Genomic DNA, 19,334 nt, shown 5'->3' with positions numbered 1-19,334 from the left:
ATGCACTATTTCAAGAAGAAAGACCCTTATATGTGAACTCTCTCAAATTCCTACTAGATTCTTAACTCACTGCATCTGTCCATCCTGACCTCCTTTCTAGGTGCATTTCCTACTTTGATTTCTGGACACTATATTCTCCTCCTCCTTTTCTCACTGTTTCACCATCCTCTATTCCTTCTTCATCTCCTCTTACTCTGCTTGCTGTCATATACTGATGCTCCCTGAAATTGCTCCTTGGCCTTTTCTCATCCTACACACTCTCTTCAGTTTTCTCTTTCACTTGCCTGGCTTCAGTCATCATCAATCCTTTCTCTCTGGTCTGGACAACTACCCTAAACTGCAAATGTGTATATCCAGATGCCTGTTCAACATCCCCACTTGGATGTCCCACAGCCACTTTAAATCCAGCATATCCAAAACTAAACTCGTGATCATTCCAAACCTGCTCTAATGACTCTTCCATCTACACAGTTGCTCAAGCCAGAAATCAGTTTTTCCTTTTTCCTCACCTGGTATATCAATCAGCCAGGGACTCAGTAAGTCCTCATTTCTACTATTTGTCTATTCCTACCCATTGCCATTATCACTGTCCTGATTAGGCCTAAGTCAACACTCCCTGGACTATTGTAATTCCCTTCTCATAGGTGTCCTACCCTCCAACCTCTACTCTACACAGAGTTTCTCAATGTTGGTACTACTACTGACATTTTAAACCAGATGATTTTTTATTGTTGGGGATGTTGTGCGCATTATTGGATGGTTAACAGCATCCTATCCCCCACACGCCAGTAACATCCCACCAGCTATGACAATCTCTGTCTCTAGACATCGCCAAATATCTCTTCTGAGGGCAAAATTACCCGAAGTCATGAACAACTGACTACCATTTGAGAAAACAAATATGATCATTTCACTCGTGTACTAAAAAATCTTCAATGTTCCCTTTAGAAAAAGCCCACATTGCTTGGTTTGGCTGCTCATTGTCTGACCTACCTGCACAATCTCATTTTTGCACTCTTCCATCTCATATCTTAAACTCCAGAGATAATGAACCACTTGTAGCCCCTTGAACAAGTCAGACTCTCCCACTTCTATGTGTATGTCACCTAGGTTGGAACCTTTCCCCTGTCTGGTCCCCTCATAAACTCCTATTCATTCTTCAGGTCTTCATTTAAGGGTTCTTTCCCTTGGGAAACACTCATACTGCCTATATCCCCACCATGGAGGTTTTCTTATTGTAATAATCTATTTTTTGCAAATGAATCTCTGCTCTAGACTACAATCTATGTGAGATGAGGGGTAGGATTGATTTGTTCATTACTGTACACTGCATTTCTAGTACAGTGATTGGCATATGGTACAGATTCTATAAATGTATATTGAATAAGTCAAACGTCAAGACTTTGTATAGTTATAAACCCCCAATAGTCATTTGTACCTCTTCTTCATGGTTACTAATAGTAAAAACTCTTGGAAACCATTCGGAGAGTTGCCCTTTTGCTTTAGGAACTAATGGTGAGAGAATACGTTTGGAAGCAATAACCCATTGGTCCTGGCCAAGAGGAAGAGTAAACACATGGGAGAGTGGGTGGTGGGAGCCAGACAGCAGCAGGCAGGCAAATATCCAGTCTGGCTGGATGCCAAAGGGTCAGCCAGGTCCTGGCACTAGCCTGGAAGTCTAGGCCAAAAGCAGCCACTGAGGAGATACTCAGGGGTCCAGCAGACTTTAAGCATGAGTCTTTTAAGAGGAATATTCTCTCCTCCAGCTATACTTAAGATGCAGCCAAAGCAATATTTCCAAAAGACATTAGATTTATTCAGAGCCCCTCATTGGTTTCCTGTGAGTCCTAAGCCAAAGATGGTGATCTGGCCCCATCTACTATTTTGTTTCATTTCAACCCACTTCTTTCTCATCAGTACAGTCAAGGACAACCTGTTAAGTCTCAACATGTCATGATGTTTATTCATCAGTCCTTTTTTCTGTAGGATTGGCATCTCTGTCCATATACCCTACATTATCTATTTGGCAAAATCTCATTAGTTCTTCAAAGCCCTGCCTCTGGGCTTCCAGGGAACATCATATGCCATCTGCTACAGCACTAGCTGGTGGTCTATCTCCCTGTCTAGATAGAACCTGCCTAAGACCTGTTTTCTGGATCCAACACAGTGCTAGGTTTGTAGTGCCAAGGAATGATTTATCACTCACCCACTGATCCATTAAAAGTCAGTTATTTAAAATGAATAAATAAGTGTGTGTGTGTGTGTGTGTGTGTATAACCATGACCGTTCCATCTCAAGGAAGTTCAGTGACTTCCTTTGCTTTCCAAGTAAGGACCTAGTGACTCACAGTGTGGTATCCAAGGATTTCTGTATTGTGGCCTCAGACTGCCTCTCAAGGTTCATGTTCCTTCTGCGTCTTCCAGGCTTGACTTGATGCCAGCCTGTGCTTCCTTCAGTCTGTCCATTGTCTCTTCCCCAGAGAGGCCTTCCTGCTCTGGACATCAGGATCTCACTAGATAGTTCTTGCTACCTCTCATCCTCATCTCTGAGCCCACGTGTCCCATCAAGGCACAGTTCCATAGGCAGGGACAGAGATTTCTTCCAGCATAGCCCAGCACTGGACTAGGCATGAAGGGCTTCATAAATGCTGGCAACTCCCTGAGGAGACAGGAACTACAGAATCTCCATCTTAGCCCTTCAGAACAGCTTTGAGATTATTTCTTTCACTTCTTGACTCTGCAAGAAACTTTTCCTTTATATATAATCTACATTCCTTCAACTGCCAAATTACTAGCCTGAGCTTTTGTAACTTACTTTCTTATCTTCTCAACAATCCCCCACCCTTAGCACAGGCTCTGGAGCTCAAAGGATAGGATTGAACCCTCTGACATAAGTCATCACCAACATATGCACCTGCAAGGCTTGGTTCCTACTCTGAGGTCCCCTATGTTGCTCAGATCCCCCCTGCCCACAGTACAGTGTTCAGGGCCTACCTACCTGCAGGAAACAGGTTCCAGGCTGGGTACCCTCAGGCAGTGAGGCATTATAGAAAGTCCTTTGGAACTGGGGCTCATTATCATTCACATCTTGAAGGGACACACTAACTGTGGCAGAAGAAGCTAGAGGGGGCAGGCCCCCATCTGTGGCTACCACAATCAGCTCTGGCTGGGGTTCCGACTCATAGTCCAGGGAGGCAGTTGTGGTGATGATGCCTGAGGTGGGATCAATGGAGAACCAGTGGGTGTGAGCCCCAGGAACCAGACTATAGGTGACCTGACCATTGGTGCCTTGATCAGGATCCCGGGCCGTCACCCGCACTACGAAGCTACCAGGTAGTGCAACCTCAGGCAATGGCTCAGGCTTGTAGAGCTGGCGGTCGAAGGCAGGTGCATTGTCATTGACATCAGTGACATGTAGCACAAAGGCAGCTTCAGCCCGCAGTGGGGGTGAGCCTGAGTCTGTGGCTGTAACTCGCAAGTTATAGGCATCCCTTTCTTCTCGGTCCAGCCGCCGAGCCACACATACCAGATAGATGACACTGTCTTGGGTACTTAGAGCAAAGTGGCCCTCTCCACCCTCCAGGGACACGTTGACATGGGCAAAGTCACCATCATCGGGATCTGACACAGAAATGCGAGCAACAAGCTGTCCAGGTGGGGCAGCCTCAGACACTCGGGGAGAGCCATCTGCACTTAGAAAGATGACAGTCATGGAGGGTTGATTATCATTGGCATCTCGCACATGCACAGTCACAAAGGCTGAGCCCAGTTCTGGGTGAGCCCCACCATCCCGTGCCTGCACCACCAGTTCATGGACCCGCCGCTGCTCAAAGTCCAGTGGTCGCTCCAGCCGCAGCAATCCTGTGTGTGCGTCGATGGAGAAGGGTCCATCACCTTCACTCTGCCTTCGGTTGATCTCATAAGTCACAGCCCCATTGGCACCAGCATCAGCATCAGAAGCAAATACCTGCAAGACAGGACTGCCAGGGGCCAGGCTCTCTGAAACCACAGCATGGTAGCGGCTCTGATTGAAAGCCGGAGCATGGTCATTGATGTCCAATAGTGTTATGTCAAGCAGGGCCTGGGCCCTCCGGGGTGGTGAACCACCATCGTAGGCCTCTAGCTGCAACATATAGTGTGAGCGGTTCTCTCGGTCCAGCTCCCCAGTAATTACTAGCTCAGGCACGGGAGCGCCATCTGGACCAGGGCGTGTCTCCAGTCGGAAGGTCTCTCCAGCCCCATCACCAGATAGTGCATAGCCCTGGGTTCCCAGGCGGCCAGCATCAGCATCACGGGCAGGCTCCAGAGGGTACCTCGTGCCAAGAGCTGTATGTTCAGGTATCTGCAGAGCAGCCCGAGCCTGTGGGAAGGCTGGAGCATGATCATTGATGTCAGCCACTCGTACTGTAACTTCTACAGTGGCACCGTCAGGAGTGACTGCAGTGAAGCGGTAGCGGTCCCGCCGCTCACGGTCTAAGACCCGAGCTGTACGGACGACCCCACTGTGTTCATCTATAGCCAGGTCAGTTCCCACACCACTGCCCTCCTGGGCAGAGATGAAGAACATGGGAGGAGCTGCTGTGCCTGCTGGAAGCCCTGCACTGATGTCCCCGATCAGAGTGCCTGCTGGCTGTTCCTCATCAATCTGCAGGTCCAGGCTCCCAGCCTGACCCCAGGTGCCTGGCACACCACTTCCCAACAACAGCAGCAACAGTGGTAGGAGGAGGAGGGGCCTGGGACTCTTCATGCCAGGGCAGGAGGGCACAATGCCCAGTTCCTTCTGCATGACAGGGGCAGTCCAGCTGTGCCTGAGGCTCCTGCTCCAGGCCAGATTCTGGGCCCAGCTTGATCTCAGGTCGAACTTATGCCCTCAGGCTCCCTGACTGAGGAGAAGAGCAAAACAAAAATGGTTATTAGAGAAGGAATCAACAGTCCAGAGAGATTGGGATGTGGGTCATTTTGATCATACCAAAATGCAGACATTCTCCAGCAGGACTCTCATGCTGCCACATACCCATCTCCAGTCCCAGGAACCTGTGCTTTGGGATTCCTCAAGGTCTCTCCAGTCTTTGCCCTCACAAGTCTTCATCCTACCTCGAGCCCTCTCAGATTACTCTGCTTCCTATATTTCAGGTCTGATGCCCACAAATTCTCTTCTATCTCTAGACTTAAAGATTTAGTCAATCCTTTCTTATTTTCTGTCATCCAGAACTAATGCCTTTTTCAGGCTCAATAACCATGTAGTTGGTAGCCCTGCCTGAATTGTCAACCTTTTCCTCTCTGCTAGAATCTTCTACCAGTATTTAGGTATGCTCTAGTCGTAGCCCTGCTTCCCTCTCTATTCAACAAGACATTGAGCACCTCCTACATGGAGGCACTGGTAACCCAACAGTGAATAAAGGAAACAGGCCTTGGCTTCATGAAGCTACAGGTCAGGAGTTAGGCAAGTAGTTATAAATATGATCAAGGCTATGAAGGAGAAGTACAGGAATCAGGAGAACATGTAAAGAGCTTAACACAGGGAGTCAGCAAGAGATTTTCTGAGGAAGTGACATTCAAGTTTAGAGATAAACAGTGAGTAGATGTTGGTGCTAGTTATGCAGTGTTGGGCAGAGGTGGAGGGATATCAGAAGGAAAGCATTCTGAGAGAGTGAACAAGATTTAGAAAGGGTAAGAGTATTTGGGGTGGGTTGGTCGGTGATGCACATAAGGTGTAGAGCTAGGGACTTAGAGTATGAAACAAGGCAGGACTCAGAAGCTTACTAAAGATTTTAACATGATCCTAATTGCAAATGGAAGCCACTAAAGTATTAAAGAAGTGCCATGATATGACTTACATTGTCTGAGCATCTTTATCACTGCCCTTTGGAAAACAATGGCATTCAGATAAGATGGTGAGGTACCTGTATGAGTCTAGGGGATGACATTGCTTTGACAGTGACTTGGATGAGTGTTAGAAATTAAAGTGGTGAGAAGTGGATATGATATATGAGGGGGATTAGAAGGTAGAGGAGACAGGCAGGGTTTAATGACTGCTTGGAAGCAGGCAGTGAGGAGTGAGCCTCTTTTCTGGCCTTAACTATCAGATGGACAAAGAGTTAATTGGTCAGAGAGAGAGAAAGGAAGAAAGAAAGGGAGGGAGGAAGGGAGGGATGAACAGCCAGCCCAAGAGGAGTGTGCCTTGGCTCTAAGGAGAAACAGGTTTCAAATGCTGCTAAATTTCAAGGAAGAGGCCTAAAGACCCAGAGGAGGCATTTGGTGACTAGTAAGAGTAGAATCAGTGAAGAGATGGAAACAGAGGCTGAAAGGAAGCAGCTGCAGGAAGAAACAGAGACATTTGGAAGCCACTGCCCTCTATGAAAGGTGGTTTCATTCCCCCCATTTTCTCCCTTTTCACACCTCCTGCTGCATGTAGTGAGGCATCCTTTCTTGTGACATTGCTATCACTAAGCTTCCACGCATTTCCATGTTCTACATCCAATGGTCATTTTTAAATCTTCTTGCTGGATTATTCTGGAACACCTCTTGGCTTCATACTGTAATACCCCACCCCCTGCCTTGCTTCCACATGCTTCCCTGTCCACTACGCAGTCTCCCTCACAAGTTCATCCTCTGCCCACCCCTTCACCTTTGAGGCTCTTCAGGTTTCTCTCTTCCCATTCTCTGCACTCTGCCTGGGTGATCTTATTTACTCTCATGCCTCAGTTAAAATGTATCAACCACTTTTTATGTGCCATCTATTTGCCAGTGACTTTCCAATCTCCATTTCCAGCTCTGAAGCCACTCTATGGAGACCCATGTCTAGCAAAATACCGGATTTCACAACATATTCCCAAACCTCACCTCAAACTGATTTTCCTCTTCCCTTCCCTTTCCCATGAACAACAGTTGTCCAGGTGGACACCATCCAGGTGTCCAAGCCAGAAATCTGGAAGCTGTCTTTGCTTTCTTGCTTTTCTTCAATCTGATTTCCATTTTGTCATTAAAACCTGACCATTTTAACTAAACATGTCTCAGTTTTGCCCTTTCCTCCCTTTCCACAATGCTGCTCTTCCAGGCCAACCATTGTCATCTTCTTGCATTCCTACAACAACTCCTTACTGGTCCCCTTGCCTCCTGGCTCAGACCCTCTGATATCTCCACCAGGCCAGAGAGCCACACAACTCTTACCAAACCACTCCTGGTTAAAGGTTCTCAATACTTCCCCATTACTAACAGCAGAAAACTGCTTCTCCACAGAAAAAGAAATGCAGATAGACACAGATACAAACTTGTGCCTGAAGTTTCAAAGGATTCATAGATACTAGGTATAGAACTTCTGATTTCCAACATAAAATCCAACCTCTTAGTGTGTCTTTGCAATCTGAGCCCTGTCAACCTCTCTTGTGTTTCCTACCTTTATCTTCCCCACCATGCTTTGCATTCTAAGACTAAATGTCGCATGCTCCTTCGTAACTCCTCCTTGCCTTGTATGTGGTATGATCTCATCCTGAGATAGCTTCTAAAAATCCTCTCCATGTGGCCATCTCCTATTTGAATTTCAAGACCCAGTTTAAATGTCGTGTCTTCTATGAGTTGTTCTCTGACATACCCCCTCTGCCATCCCAAGCAGAGCCCATTGTGCTTTGCTGGGCTCCCACTGCTTTTGCAACACATCAGCAATAAACTGCACTGCAGCCCTGATGTATTCATGAGCCTCCTGCACAGGACTGGAGGCTCCTTGAGGGTAGTAGCAGGTGTTAGCTGGTTTCTGCTTCTCTGGCATTTAGTAGAGCAATAGCATGAGCAGACAATCAGTGCTGAATCAGTGGTTGGAGCTTCATGCTTCTACATCACCACACTCACATACTAACCACTCAGAAAGAAATGTCCACAGTTATACCAACTCAGATGACATACACACAAACAGGTAAGCCCACGACCCTAAGACATTTTGGTCAATATGTAGCTACAGAAGTTTGTCCTTGAGTCTTTATAGATTTGTTCTGCTCTAGGACTTCCTGTCCTCTGAAGGGAAGTGTGTTTCTGACCTCCACTTAAGCTTCAAACTTTCATCTCTCCCATCTGTGCAAGGCCACAAAAAAAGCAGGGGCTTTGGAGTTTGGGCTGGATTTGAGTTCAGTATTAGTGTTATTTTCCTTATCTGTAAAACACTTGAATCTAAGTCCAGAGATTGGATTAGGGGTCAAGGGTTGAAGGTTAGTCTTATTCATTTAATCAGTCAATGGAGAGAAAGCAGTAGTGGTTTGGGGGAAGAGAAGGTAATGGACAATGAGGTCAATGTATATATCACTCTTTGTATTATAACTATTTCTCTCCCTACCCAGACAATGAGCTGTTTAAGGGCCAGAGGTATATCTTAGTCACTTTTATGTGTAGCATGAAGCATAGCACATAGTTCACAGTCAATACATTTTCTGGAAGAAAGGATGTATCAATAGTATGAGATTAAAGCTCAGATGAATGATCAGCTTTGAAGAGGAAGGATTCAGGCCCAGGCAGATGCTCTGTGTGAAAGCAGCCCGTTCTCCCAAACTCTGCAGATCTCCATGCTCTCTTCATTACCCAACCTGGGTCCCTGTTCATTATAAACTCCCCCCAGTGCACTCCTACACACAAAGGCACATGCTCAAAGTCACAGACCCACACACTGCCAGACATAGATGAAAGACTTACACAGATGCATTTTTACACATAGCCACGGCACATACACAGACACCCTCCTCACATATGTTCAGAAGCCCATTTTCACACACAGACTGCCTGTTCATTTACACGAAGCCCCCCTAGCAATATATGCAGGCATATGTATGCACACAAATGAAGACACTTTCTCATGGACCTCACATGGAGAGGCACATTTGCACCCTTGGAAATCCCCCCTATATAAAGAGGCACATGCACACACCATGGGCAAGCCTGCTGTCATGAATGTACAGACTGACAAGGCAGGCACACGTGCACACGCCTGCGGACCCACCCACAGGCAGGCGTGCTCTCACACATGCTGCCGGGGCACTCGTGGTCAGCTCTGCGGCTGCAGCTGTGACCTCTAGGTCCCTGGGGCCTCTGTCTGGACTATGCCTCATCACTTCCTGCTCCACAGCTTCCAGTTCCAAACTCGAACTCCAGACTCTCTCCCGAGACCGTCTCATCCTCTCTCCAGCCTGTTCTCAGCACCATCTCTCCCATCTGTCCAGTGTTTCTCACTGCCTCTTCCCTAAGACTTCTCTCCCTCCCCATTCTTTTCTCTTCCTCTCCACATCTGTCCTATCCTGTCTCAGGGCTGGCCTAACCTGTCCATATTGTCTTGTCACCCAATCTGTTACATCTTTTCTCTTACTCATTTCTGCCTTACTATATGCCCTTGTTCTGTTCTCAGTCCTGTTACTTGGTCCTCTGACTCTATCCTACTCTCCCCCTCTATCCCCACATCTGGGCCTCTGGAAACACAGCTGGTTCTCATTAGGAGGGGGAGGGGCAAGACTGTTCATTGGGGCCTGAAACGTGATGTCAATTCACCCTTCCTAGCTAACACAGCCTCCCCGCAAACCCCATCCCTGGCCTATGTGTCTGTAGGACCTGGGAGAACAAGGAACATGGGAGAGGAAAGAGAGGTGGGCTGGAGGGAGGAACAGGGGACCACAGGGAGGGGGTGCTCTCCAGGAGGAAGCATAGGAGTGGCTAAGGTAGAGAAAGGAAAGCAGGCTGGGGGAGCTGGCACAGCTTAGGCCTCCTCCCTCAACTTCCTGTCCCAGGGCCAGCGAGGGGCAGGACCAGAGGACAACAGGGGTGGTGGTGGGGGCTGTGAAAGGCAGAGGAGCTAGAAATGGAGGAAGAAGAGGGTAGCCCCAGTGAGCAAAGGGAGGTGGGGATACAGAGCTGGACATAAAGAAAATGGAAAGAGAAGCAAGAGTTCTGGTGGGAGGGTGAGAAGTAGCAAGACTGAGGGAGAGTGAATATGCACTGCAGAGGAAAGAGTGAGCAGAGACAAGAACAGCCAAAGGTTTGGAGAGGGGCAGAGGGGCAGGAACACAGTTAGAAGAAGGGGAGGGGGAGAGAGGAGGTTGTGGGAGGAGAAAGAAGACTAGCTTCCCTGGATATCCCTGGGACAGTGGCCAGGGCAGTGCCAGGGCCTGCCTCTGTCTCTCTTGAGGACAGGTCTCAGAAGGCACTCTAGGGAGAGGCTAAGGACAGACCTGAGTAGCAGAGTTGTTTTTTTCTGAGCTTTTACAGCATACTGGGCCCCATGCCAGGCAATTCACAGACAGTATCTCATTTAATCATCATAACAACCCTGTGAGAAAGGAATTCCAGCTTCCATTTTCCAGTGAGGAAATTGAGGCTTAGAATGAAACAATTTTCCGGAGTTAATGCAGCCTTAATTTGCTCCCAGGACTATGCTTTCATGTTGTCTGAGATTTAGGAAGAAGGAAAAAGATGGAGAGGAAGAAATTATGGAGAGGGTGAAGGGAGGGTCCTAGGAAGATACTAGAGGCCTGAAGAAGGAAGAGAATCTGAAGCAAGAGAAAGACCAAGGGTGCAGCTAACCTGTAATAGTCCAGGTTATCAGTCGTGGCTCTTAGAAGACACAAAGAGGTGAGGAGGTGAAGTGGATGAGGGCTCTTGGGCTCTAGACTCCAGACTGCCTCCCAGAGTCCCAGTGTGGATATCATTGTGGTGCCACTAGGATACTGAAGAGAAGAAGTCATTTTGAGGGTTGCCTGTTGGAATCCTTTCATGGACATGTCCCAGACAGTTGGATTTGCAGGCCCAGAGCTTAAGAAAGAGGACGGGTTTGGAGATATTTGGACAAATCAGAGGGTAACTGAAAGCCATGGGTATGGAGACCCCCATCAGATAGGATGTATAGCATGAGAAAAGAATCTAGTTCAAAACCCTGGGAAACAGGCACACAGAAGAGGCAGTAGAGGAGACCTTTATTTTTCCTGGATGCAGCATCACAGAAGTGAAGGATGAATCATTTGAAAAAGGAAGGAGAGATTGATCGTTTCCAATGCTGCTGAGAGTCTAAGTAAGATGGGGGCTGAGAAGGGGTCACTGAACTAATAGTAAGGAAGTCACTGGTGATGCTGGAGAGAATCATGTCAGGAGAGTGGTGAGAGTGCAGGGTTCCTGCAGTGGGAAATGGGAGAACATATTGACTCAGATCTGGGCAGAGACCAAATTAAATTCAGCATAGATTCATTCACCGATACACATTTACTGCTTTCCTAATATAGGGAGACAATGTACCATAACAAGGTAGGACAGGATTGTGATTAAAACACTAATCACTGGATTCGACTCCCAGCTTCACACTTACTGACCCTATGACCCTGGACAAGCCATTTAATTTCTCAGTGCATTCATCTCCTCATTTATAAAATGGGTATGATAATAATACCTACTATTTCATACTCAGTAGTTAGAACAGTGACTGGCACACAGCAGTAAATATGCAAGCTTGAGCTACTACTACAGTGGCTGAGAAGACAGGCTCTGCTGTCAGACTTGAGTTCAAATCCTGACTTGGACACTTACAGCATTTCCCTGAATAAGTTATTTACCTTCCTAAGCCTTCATTTCCTATTCTGTAATACAGGGATTAAAGTGCTGACCTTACATAGCTGATATGAGAATTAAATTAGACAATTCTCACAAAACACTTAGCACAATATCTGACACATAGGGAAGCCTCAATAAATGTTAGCTGCTACTGTTTTGCAACACACACACCACAATAATACTGGGTAAGTGTTACTTGATGATTAGGAAACTGAAGCCGAAAGAAAGCAGTAGAGAGACATTAGAACGCAGTTCTGATGGATTCCAGAGCTAGTGCTTTCTGTTAGACTAAATTACTGGTGGGGAGTTTTGTATGCTCAGACAAACAGTCATATGGCTGGCTAGGCAACAGAACAGGGAAGGAGAATGATCAACATTTTGCTTGAAAAGAATATATCTAACAGTATGCACAGGATAGGTTAAAGGAAGAGAAGATCAATACTGAGGTAACTGTCAATCCAGATAGAGGATCAGGTAAGCATGGGGTCAGTGGTCAGAGGAGGGAAAGAACATGGAGGATGCTTGGAGGCCTCTAGGAATGAAAGAAAAATATGGGGAAAGGAAATGGAGGACCAAAGTCATGTGTGTGAAGTGACTGATAGATTTATTCAACAAATATATACTAAGACTTACCATGTGCTAAAGACTATACCAAGTGCAAAATAGAACAGTGACCAGAAAGCTCAAGTATCTGCCTTCATGGTGTTCACAGATATGGAGATCAAGGTAGGCATAGGCCATGTAGACAGAGGGAACTGGAGGTGGTGGTGATGAGCAGCAAGGGTCTGGTCCCCAAAATGGACCTGGACAATCAGAGTGCAGGCTATAGAGGAGGCCAGTAAGGTCAGAGCTGTAAGGACAGGTGAAGACATAGCAATCAAAAGATATAAAGGACTCTGCTTCCTGATTGCCATGTCCTGAGCTGCTTTCTTCTGCCATGATGTTGTATCCCACCTTGGGCCCAGAGCAGTGAAGTTAGCCAACTAAGACCACTGAATCCTTATCATTCCATTATGAAGACTACATTTCAAAACCTGAAACTTTTCATTCAGCTGAAGACTTAGTAACAGGTAGAAATATGCAGAAGACAAACATAAAGAAAGATTGCTTTAAGGAAGAAATACACTGGAGGCAGCAGCAACAACCGGGGGGTGGACTTTCTGAGATGATAGAAAGGCTCAGTATCTGTTCATAGGGGTGTGAGTTACACTGGAATGTTCATTTGTTAAGACTGAGCACGTCAGACTTATCTACTTTAAAAACTTTACAAGTGAAGAAAGTGGGGAGTGAGTAAGGTAAAGATGAAACAAGGATATATATATTTCTGGTGGTTGAAGCTGGGTAATGACTACATGGGGGCTCATTTTACCATTACATTTGTTTTGCATATGTTTAAAATCCTCTATAATAAAAATAAATTTAAAATATTGAAAAGGTATAAAGAAGGAAGAATAAATTTGAAGAAGTAATAAATTGAGGATCAGAAGAAATGAGTACAGGACTAAGATTTTAGACATATAATTTCTGGGTTTGATCCTCAGCATTGCAAAAATAAATAAATAAACTGATATTAAGTTATTAGTTGAGCACTTAATACTTTTTTTTCCTGAACCTCCAAAACAAGTTTCTTAAAGCAATATCACTATCCCCATTCTTACCTGAGGAAAGGAAACTCAGAGAAGCAAGTCACCCAGATGATAAATGATGTGGCTAGAAGGTCTGAAGTGTAGCCATCCTTCTCCCTCCCACCTTTCCTCTTTGTCTTCTTCCTTTCCCAGCAGCCATATGGGAGGCAAGTTCTAGGCTCTGAGTGATAATAAGCTCCTTCCATTGAACAACTTAGAGAAATAAAAACAAGGACATTTCAGTGTGCTAAGTGAACGGAGAGGAGCACCCTGACTCAGGCTTTTGAGCTCCAAGTGGACCACTCAAAGAAGGGCATTGGCACCTGGAAGCCCCTTCCAAGAAACAGTGGTTGAAAATGCCCTGGGCTCAGAGGGTAACATAGGGAATAGGGACAATGGAGCTGAAGGAAGGGGCAGGTCGCAAGAAGCTGGTGAGAAGCTGGGATCTAGCAGCATGAACCTCTGAGGGTGGCTTTTGCTAACAGGTACACTGCATCAGAGAGGAGAGAGGCCAGGTTTGCTTCTGTTACAACTGAACAGCAAGAGAGGGAAGAGGAGGAGAGCACATGAATCAGGGAATCTAAGATAGGAAGAAGCAGGACCAAAATGCCCGAATTGGACTCAGGGTGAGTAGGTGGTACATTAGAAGAAGGAACAGCCTAGGATACTTCAGGGAAGGGATCTGGTAAGTAAGATGGGGGTCTGAGAAGGGGTCACTGAACTAATAGTAAGGAAGTCACTGGTGCTGAGTGGAGGAGATAATGAAGCATTGTAGTGCCTTGTGACAGGTCACAACTTTGGCATCTTTCATTCCTTCCAATAACCTAAACAGATACTTGGCCCAGTGGATGTGGGTCTGTAAGCTTCCAGAGCTCCTTAAATATCTGATGATTAAATAAAGAAGTAACGTTCAGAAAGGACTGAGGAACAGGAACCAGGAAAAGAGAAGCCCAGGTAAAATGGAGACAGAGGAGAGAACATGGGGTGAGAAAGGAAAAGTTGTGAAGAAGGAGAAAGGAAATGTCTGCAGTGGAGCAAATGTGTGATGTGAAAATTCCCTGATCATGTGGCCATCTGAGAACAAGAGTCTTCTGAAGAGTGAGGGTGAAGGGTGTGCTGAAGTGTCTCAAGTAATCATTCATTTGTTCATTGCCAACCATGTGTTTGGGACCCTGGGTCACAAAGAATAAGTGATGTGCAACCTTGCATCAAGGGGATCCCAGCCTTGTTAAGGAGACAGAACAGGGTTGAGGCAATAACAAGAGTGAAACAAAAGGAGGTCCTGATGGAATCAGATCTGAATATGAGAAAGGATTAGCTAGGAGAAGAAAGGAGTGGAAGGGCCTTTTAGACAGACATAACAGTATATGCAAAGAGCCAGGAACAAAGAATGGCATGTCTTTGGGGGAACTACAAGGAATTAAAAATGTCTGAAACTCAAAATATAAGAAAATGGGACAAGCCATGTGGCTATGGAGATTGAGGAGTCAGAGCACGATCTCATGAGCCTCATCAAAAAGTAGAGATTTTAATTGAAAAAAAAAAAAAAAGAATGAAACACTGAAGAATGACAGTGATGTGACTGGATTTACACTTTAAGAAAGTCTCTCTTGCTATAGTGAGAAGAATTGATTAGAAGAGGGAAGAGCAAAGTATAGGAAGATCATTTAGAAGATCTTCTGATGGTAAGGTAAGGGCAACAGCAGAAGTGATGGAGAAAAGGGATGGGGCTTCGGAGACTGCCAGAGAGGACGTAGAATCAATAAGTTCCAAGAACCTTCTGGATTATGGTACATGTGAAGAAGAGAATGCTACTGGTAATTTCTGGGTTTTCAGCTTACAAACTAAGTCATATGGATATCATGAAACAGTCATTTGGAAAAGAAATGAGTTTAGGTTTGCACATAATAAGGGGCCTGTGAGCTATGCAGTAAAGATCAAGTATGCAGCAGGTTTGCAGGTCTAGAACTCAGAAGAGAGATATTTGGGAGTCTTCAGCCTATAGAAGACAAGTCAAATCCTGGAAATGAATGGGACGCATGACCCAGAGGGCTGTACACCTCTGAGATAATAAGAAAGTCCAAGCCAGAACCTTAAACAACAGTAACATATAGGGGCCACGCAAAGGATCTCTTAAAGCATACTGAGACAGAATATCCAGAGGGAGCTCTTGGAGAGAGATGCACAATGCCATCATACTGTAATCATGGCAACACAGTGATAGAAATCATCTGCTTATTTCTCTCTCTCTCCCCAACTAAAGTGGCAACTCCTGGAGAGTAGGAACAGTGTTTGCTAAGACTTTATTCCATTCCCATCACCTAGCAGTGTGGCTAGCACATGGATGCTCATTACATGTTAATAGAATAAAACAGTGGTTCAGAAGCCAAAATCAAGAACAATTCAATAAGAAAAGAAAACTCAACAATGTCAGCTCCTGCCAAGAGATCAAGCAGTTGAGGACTTTTGAAAAAAAAAAAAAATGCCCCAGTTTTGACAGGAGAGAGGTACCTTTATCTTAGGGAGAGCAGTTACACAGGAGAGGCAGGAGTAAATGAGAAGTGAAGAAGTGGAAACAGCTATTAGCAGGGGATTTTTCACAAAATGTGGGAGCAAAGTAAAGTAAGAAAGCCTCTTAACTAAAGGGGTATTATAGGGTTTAAGAAGGATAAGAGGGACTGGAGGATCTTGATGTGCTCCCAGGAGTAATAGGAAAGAAGGAACTGTAAATATGAGGAAGACATGGAATAATCAGTTAAAAGAAGTATCCATGGAGGAGATGGAAGTACAGATGGAGAACTGACCTCAATAGAAGAACACCTATTCGTTATTATGGGAAGAGAGGAGAAAATATTGAAAAGGATGCAGGTAAAAATTTGAGGGAGGAAGCAGAAAGCTGAGGGAATCAAACCAGACAGCCTCAATTTTTTTTTTTCAGCAAATGAGTAGAACAGGTTTCCTACTCCTAATTCCTCTCTCTCTTCCAAACTCCACATCCATTTTGTCACCAAGTCCTGCTGACCTCTCTGTTTATAAAGAGCTCCTGCATCCACTTTCGCCCTCTTGCCATTTTTCCAGTTCAGGCCAGCATTACCCACCCCCCACCAAGGTTCCTATAACACCCACTAGCCTCCTCCTTGTCAGACTCCTCCTCCAGTCTCCACAAGTCCAATCAGCGTGGTATTTCTAAAACAAAGCTGGTAACATCACTCCACAGCTTCAAATGATTTGATGACTCTCCATTATTTATGAGTTAAATTTAACTTTTTCATGTGTTCTGCAAGACCCCTGCATGATCTAAGCCTCTGCCTACCTCCCCTATGGACTCCCTCACTTCTCTTCACCTCATGCTACAAGTGCTCTGCTCACTCACTGCTCTGTCTTTCAGACACATGATACTTTCTTGCACATATGGATGTTCATATGCTGCTGCTATGACTTGAGATGTTCTCCACCAATTCCCTCTCACCTCCACTTTTCCTGTGCTTGGTTGACTCCCTATTTATCCACAAGTTTAAATGCCATTTTCTCCAGAAAACCTCTTCTGATTTCCTTACATGGGCATAATTTTCTCTGTTCTGTGCTGCTGTTATGACACTCACCCTATACCCTGTAAGCTCCATGAGGGCAAGGACCGTGCCCATTTTGTTTATTCTTGTAATGCCAGTTCCTATCACAATGCCCGTCAGAGTAGGTGTTTAGTATGTGTTTGCTGAATGAATAAACCAGTGGATTGATTAATAAATATACTGAAAACAATGGGGGAGGAATGTGGGGTAAAGAAAAAAAAGTGTGAAAAAATAGAAAAAGATCATCTATTTATTTATTTATGGGGGGCCCAGGTGAGCGGAGAATTTATAGAAGCAAGAATTTATAGACCTATCACTTGGTATGGCGGAGAAATCTTGCTAGCTAGGGTTGAGAATATGTTGGATGGGAGGGCTCAAGGACAATGAAACAAAGTGGCCAAGGAGTGAAGGGATGGTCCTTGGCATATGAGCTGGAAAGAACACACAAAGCCAGGAAGGATCAGATTAGAAAAAAAAAATCAAAGAGGTCAAGGGTAAGAGGTTATTAGAAGTTTAAAAAACCTAATAGGAGGGAGGGCATCTGAAAGATGGGAAGATAAAGGAGGCTGTGGGCAGAGAGTGGAATGTAGGAATTTAGAATTTTAGAGATCAAATAAGTCTATAGAGTGCTCCTGGGACGAAAGAAGAAGGTAGCAGAGGCTAAGGAGGCAAAGAAACGGCGTAGCTGGTATTAAAGAGACACTTAGGATTATGGCGGGATATAGGGTGAATGGAAGACAACAGGGAACAAGAAAGTGAGCTCAATGGTCTATGGATGAGAGAGAGTAATGGTATCAGCATTATAAATCAAAGAGTTTATTCAGCAGTTAGGATAGTTCTCCCCATAGTGTGCATATAACATTCATGACCATCTCCTAAGGGGTGTGCAAGTGGCTGTGAGGTAAGAGCAATCACAATACAGCTTCCTGTTGGTGTCAGGCATACCTGCTGGATGTGTGAGGCTTTGATGAAGTATATGTAACCTATATGATGGGTTGTATTGAAAGTGTATTGCTGTGACGGGGTGTTTTCAATAACATTGTCTTCCATTGTATGTATTGGTTGTGATAATGATCCTGTGGGAATTTTTCTGGTTGCAACATTTCTGCTGTGGGTGTGCACTGTCCTGAGAGCATATCCCATAGGTGTACACTGGCTTGACAGAGTCTACAGTGCATCGTATTGGTTCTCATTGTGCTTCTCGGGGGTGTTTGATGTCTGTGAGGCTATTTCTCAAGGATGTATGTTGGCTGGGACTGTGTCGCCCCTGTGAGTTGAGGAGGGCTATGATTATGTCCCTTGTGGGTATTTGAAGAGTTGACATAGTGACAATATTTTTCTGGCCTATGACCTTGTGGCTGTAGGCCCAGCCCATGCCACACTGAGTTCATTGTGCTTCTAGACCTCCCTCTCCCCACCCCCTCCATGTGGGACCCAGGCCTCCAGTGACCTCCCTCTGTCCCCTGCACAGGATTCTGATCTAAGCATCCTGGACACAAACTCCCACTGGCTTCCACACTGGCTCTCACTTAGAACACCAGTTTGGATGACCTACCCCCACTTCAGGCTTTGCCTGCCTCTCCTTTGCTTCTCTTTACTTCTCCTCCCTCAGTTTCTTTGTCTCTCAGTTTGTCTCTGTCACACACCCATCCTCCACATTCTGACACATGGCTCCCACATCGCAGAGCACAACACACACACATGCACACAAACATACACCCTCAGAGAGACTTGCTCACCATCGCACACACCCATTCTGACCCACACCGCCTTGGAGAGACACATACATGCACACACAACTACACAGACACACGCGAACACACAACCTCCAGGGGACACGCACTGACTCACACTCAGACGATGCGCTCACACTCGGAGTAGCACACACAGCCCTGCCCTTACCCACACCCCAGGCACACTCTTCACGCTGCCACACACTCTGACTCGATGACACACGCACACAAAGACCCCCAGGCCCTGCCCCCACGCTCACGTTCACGCTCGCCCTCGTCCCGCAGGCCCAGGCCCCCCCTCCCCCATTGTCTCCGGCTCAGAACAAAGCCCCCGGCTCCGCCGCCGCCGCTGCTGCCCGGGGGAGGCCCGCGGACCCGGCCGGCGAGGCCAGACGGGCAGGATGGCTGCGGGCACTGACCTTCGCGCGACGCGGGCTGCTTCGCCCGGTGCTGGGGCGCCGTCCGGCTGCGGTCAGCCCCCGGGGCAGCGCCCGCCCGCGCGGGCCCTAGGGCCGCGCATCGTCCGCCGCCGCTGCCTCCAGCCGCAGTCCCCTCCGGGAGGCCGGCCGTCGGTCCTCTCTCCCTTGGCCGTCGATCGGTCGGTCCGCCACCGCCGGGGCGCCGCCTCCTCCACAGCCGCCCCGCGGAGGATGCGAGATTCGACGCCGCGGCCCGGAGCCCCCTCCCCTCCCCTCCCCTCCCCCGCCCTCCGAGCGGTAACCCGAGCCCCCGCCCCTCCGCCCGCGGAGCCCCCGCCCCCGCCCCCACCCGCGCTCGCCGCGACTCCCCCACCTCCCTCCCGCCCTCCCTCCGCCCCTCCACTTCCCGGCCCCAGTCCCG

The 19,334-nt window shown here is 46.7% G+C and overlaps 1 protein-coding gene across 1 annotated transcript in view; it reads right to left on the bottom strand.

Annotated features, from left to right (window-relative positions):
* Positions 1-19,152, bottom strand: part of Dchs1 (dachsous cadherin-related 1) — a 33,852-nt gene extending 14,700 nt beyond the window's left edge. The window contains exons 1-2 of the mRNA XM_046438048.2: positions 18,914-19,152; positions 2,998-4,882 (exon numbers count right to left, since the gene is read on the bottom strand). Coding sequence (XP_046294004.1) covers positions 2,998-4,785 — 1,788 coding nt within the window. The 5' untranslated portion in view covers positions 4,786-4,882; positions 18,914-19,152. The remainder of the gene's footprint in view (positions 1-2,997; positions 4,883-18,913) is intronic.
* Between the last annotated feature and the right edge of the window lie 182 nt (positions 19,153-19,334).

The sequence above is a fragment of the Marmota monax genome, unplaced genomic scaffold (genome assembly GCF_021218885.2).
Source record: "Marmota monax isolate L192 unplaced genomic scaffold, Marmota_monax_Labrador192_F-V1.1 WCK01_AAM20220418_F8-fsc00061, whole genome shotgun sequence".
NCBI classification, from domain to species: Eukaryota; Metazoa; Chordata; class Mammalia; order Rodentia; family Sciuridae; genus Marmota; species Marmota monax.
This window is presented reverse-complemented; position numbering and strand designations above follow the sequence as displayed.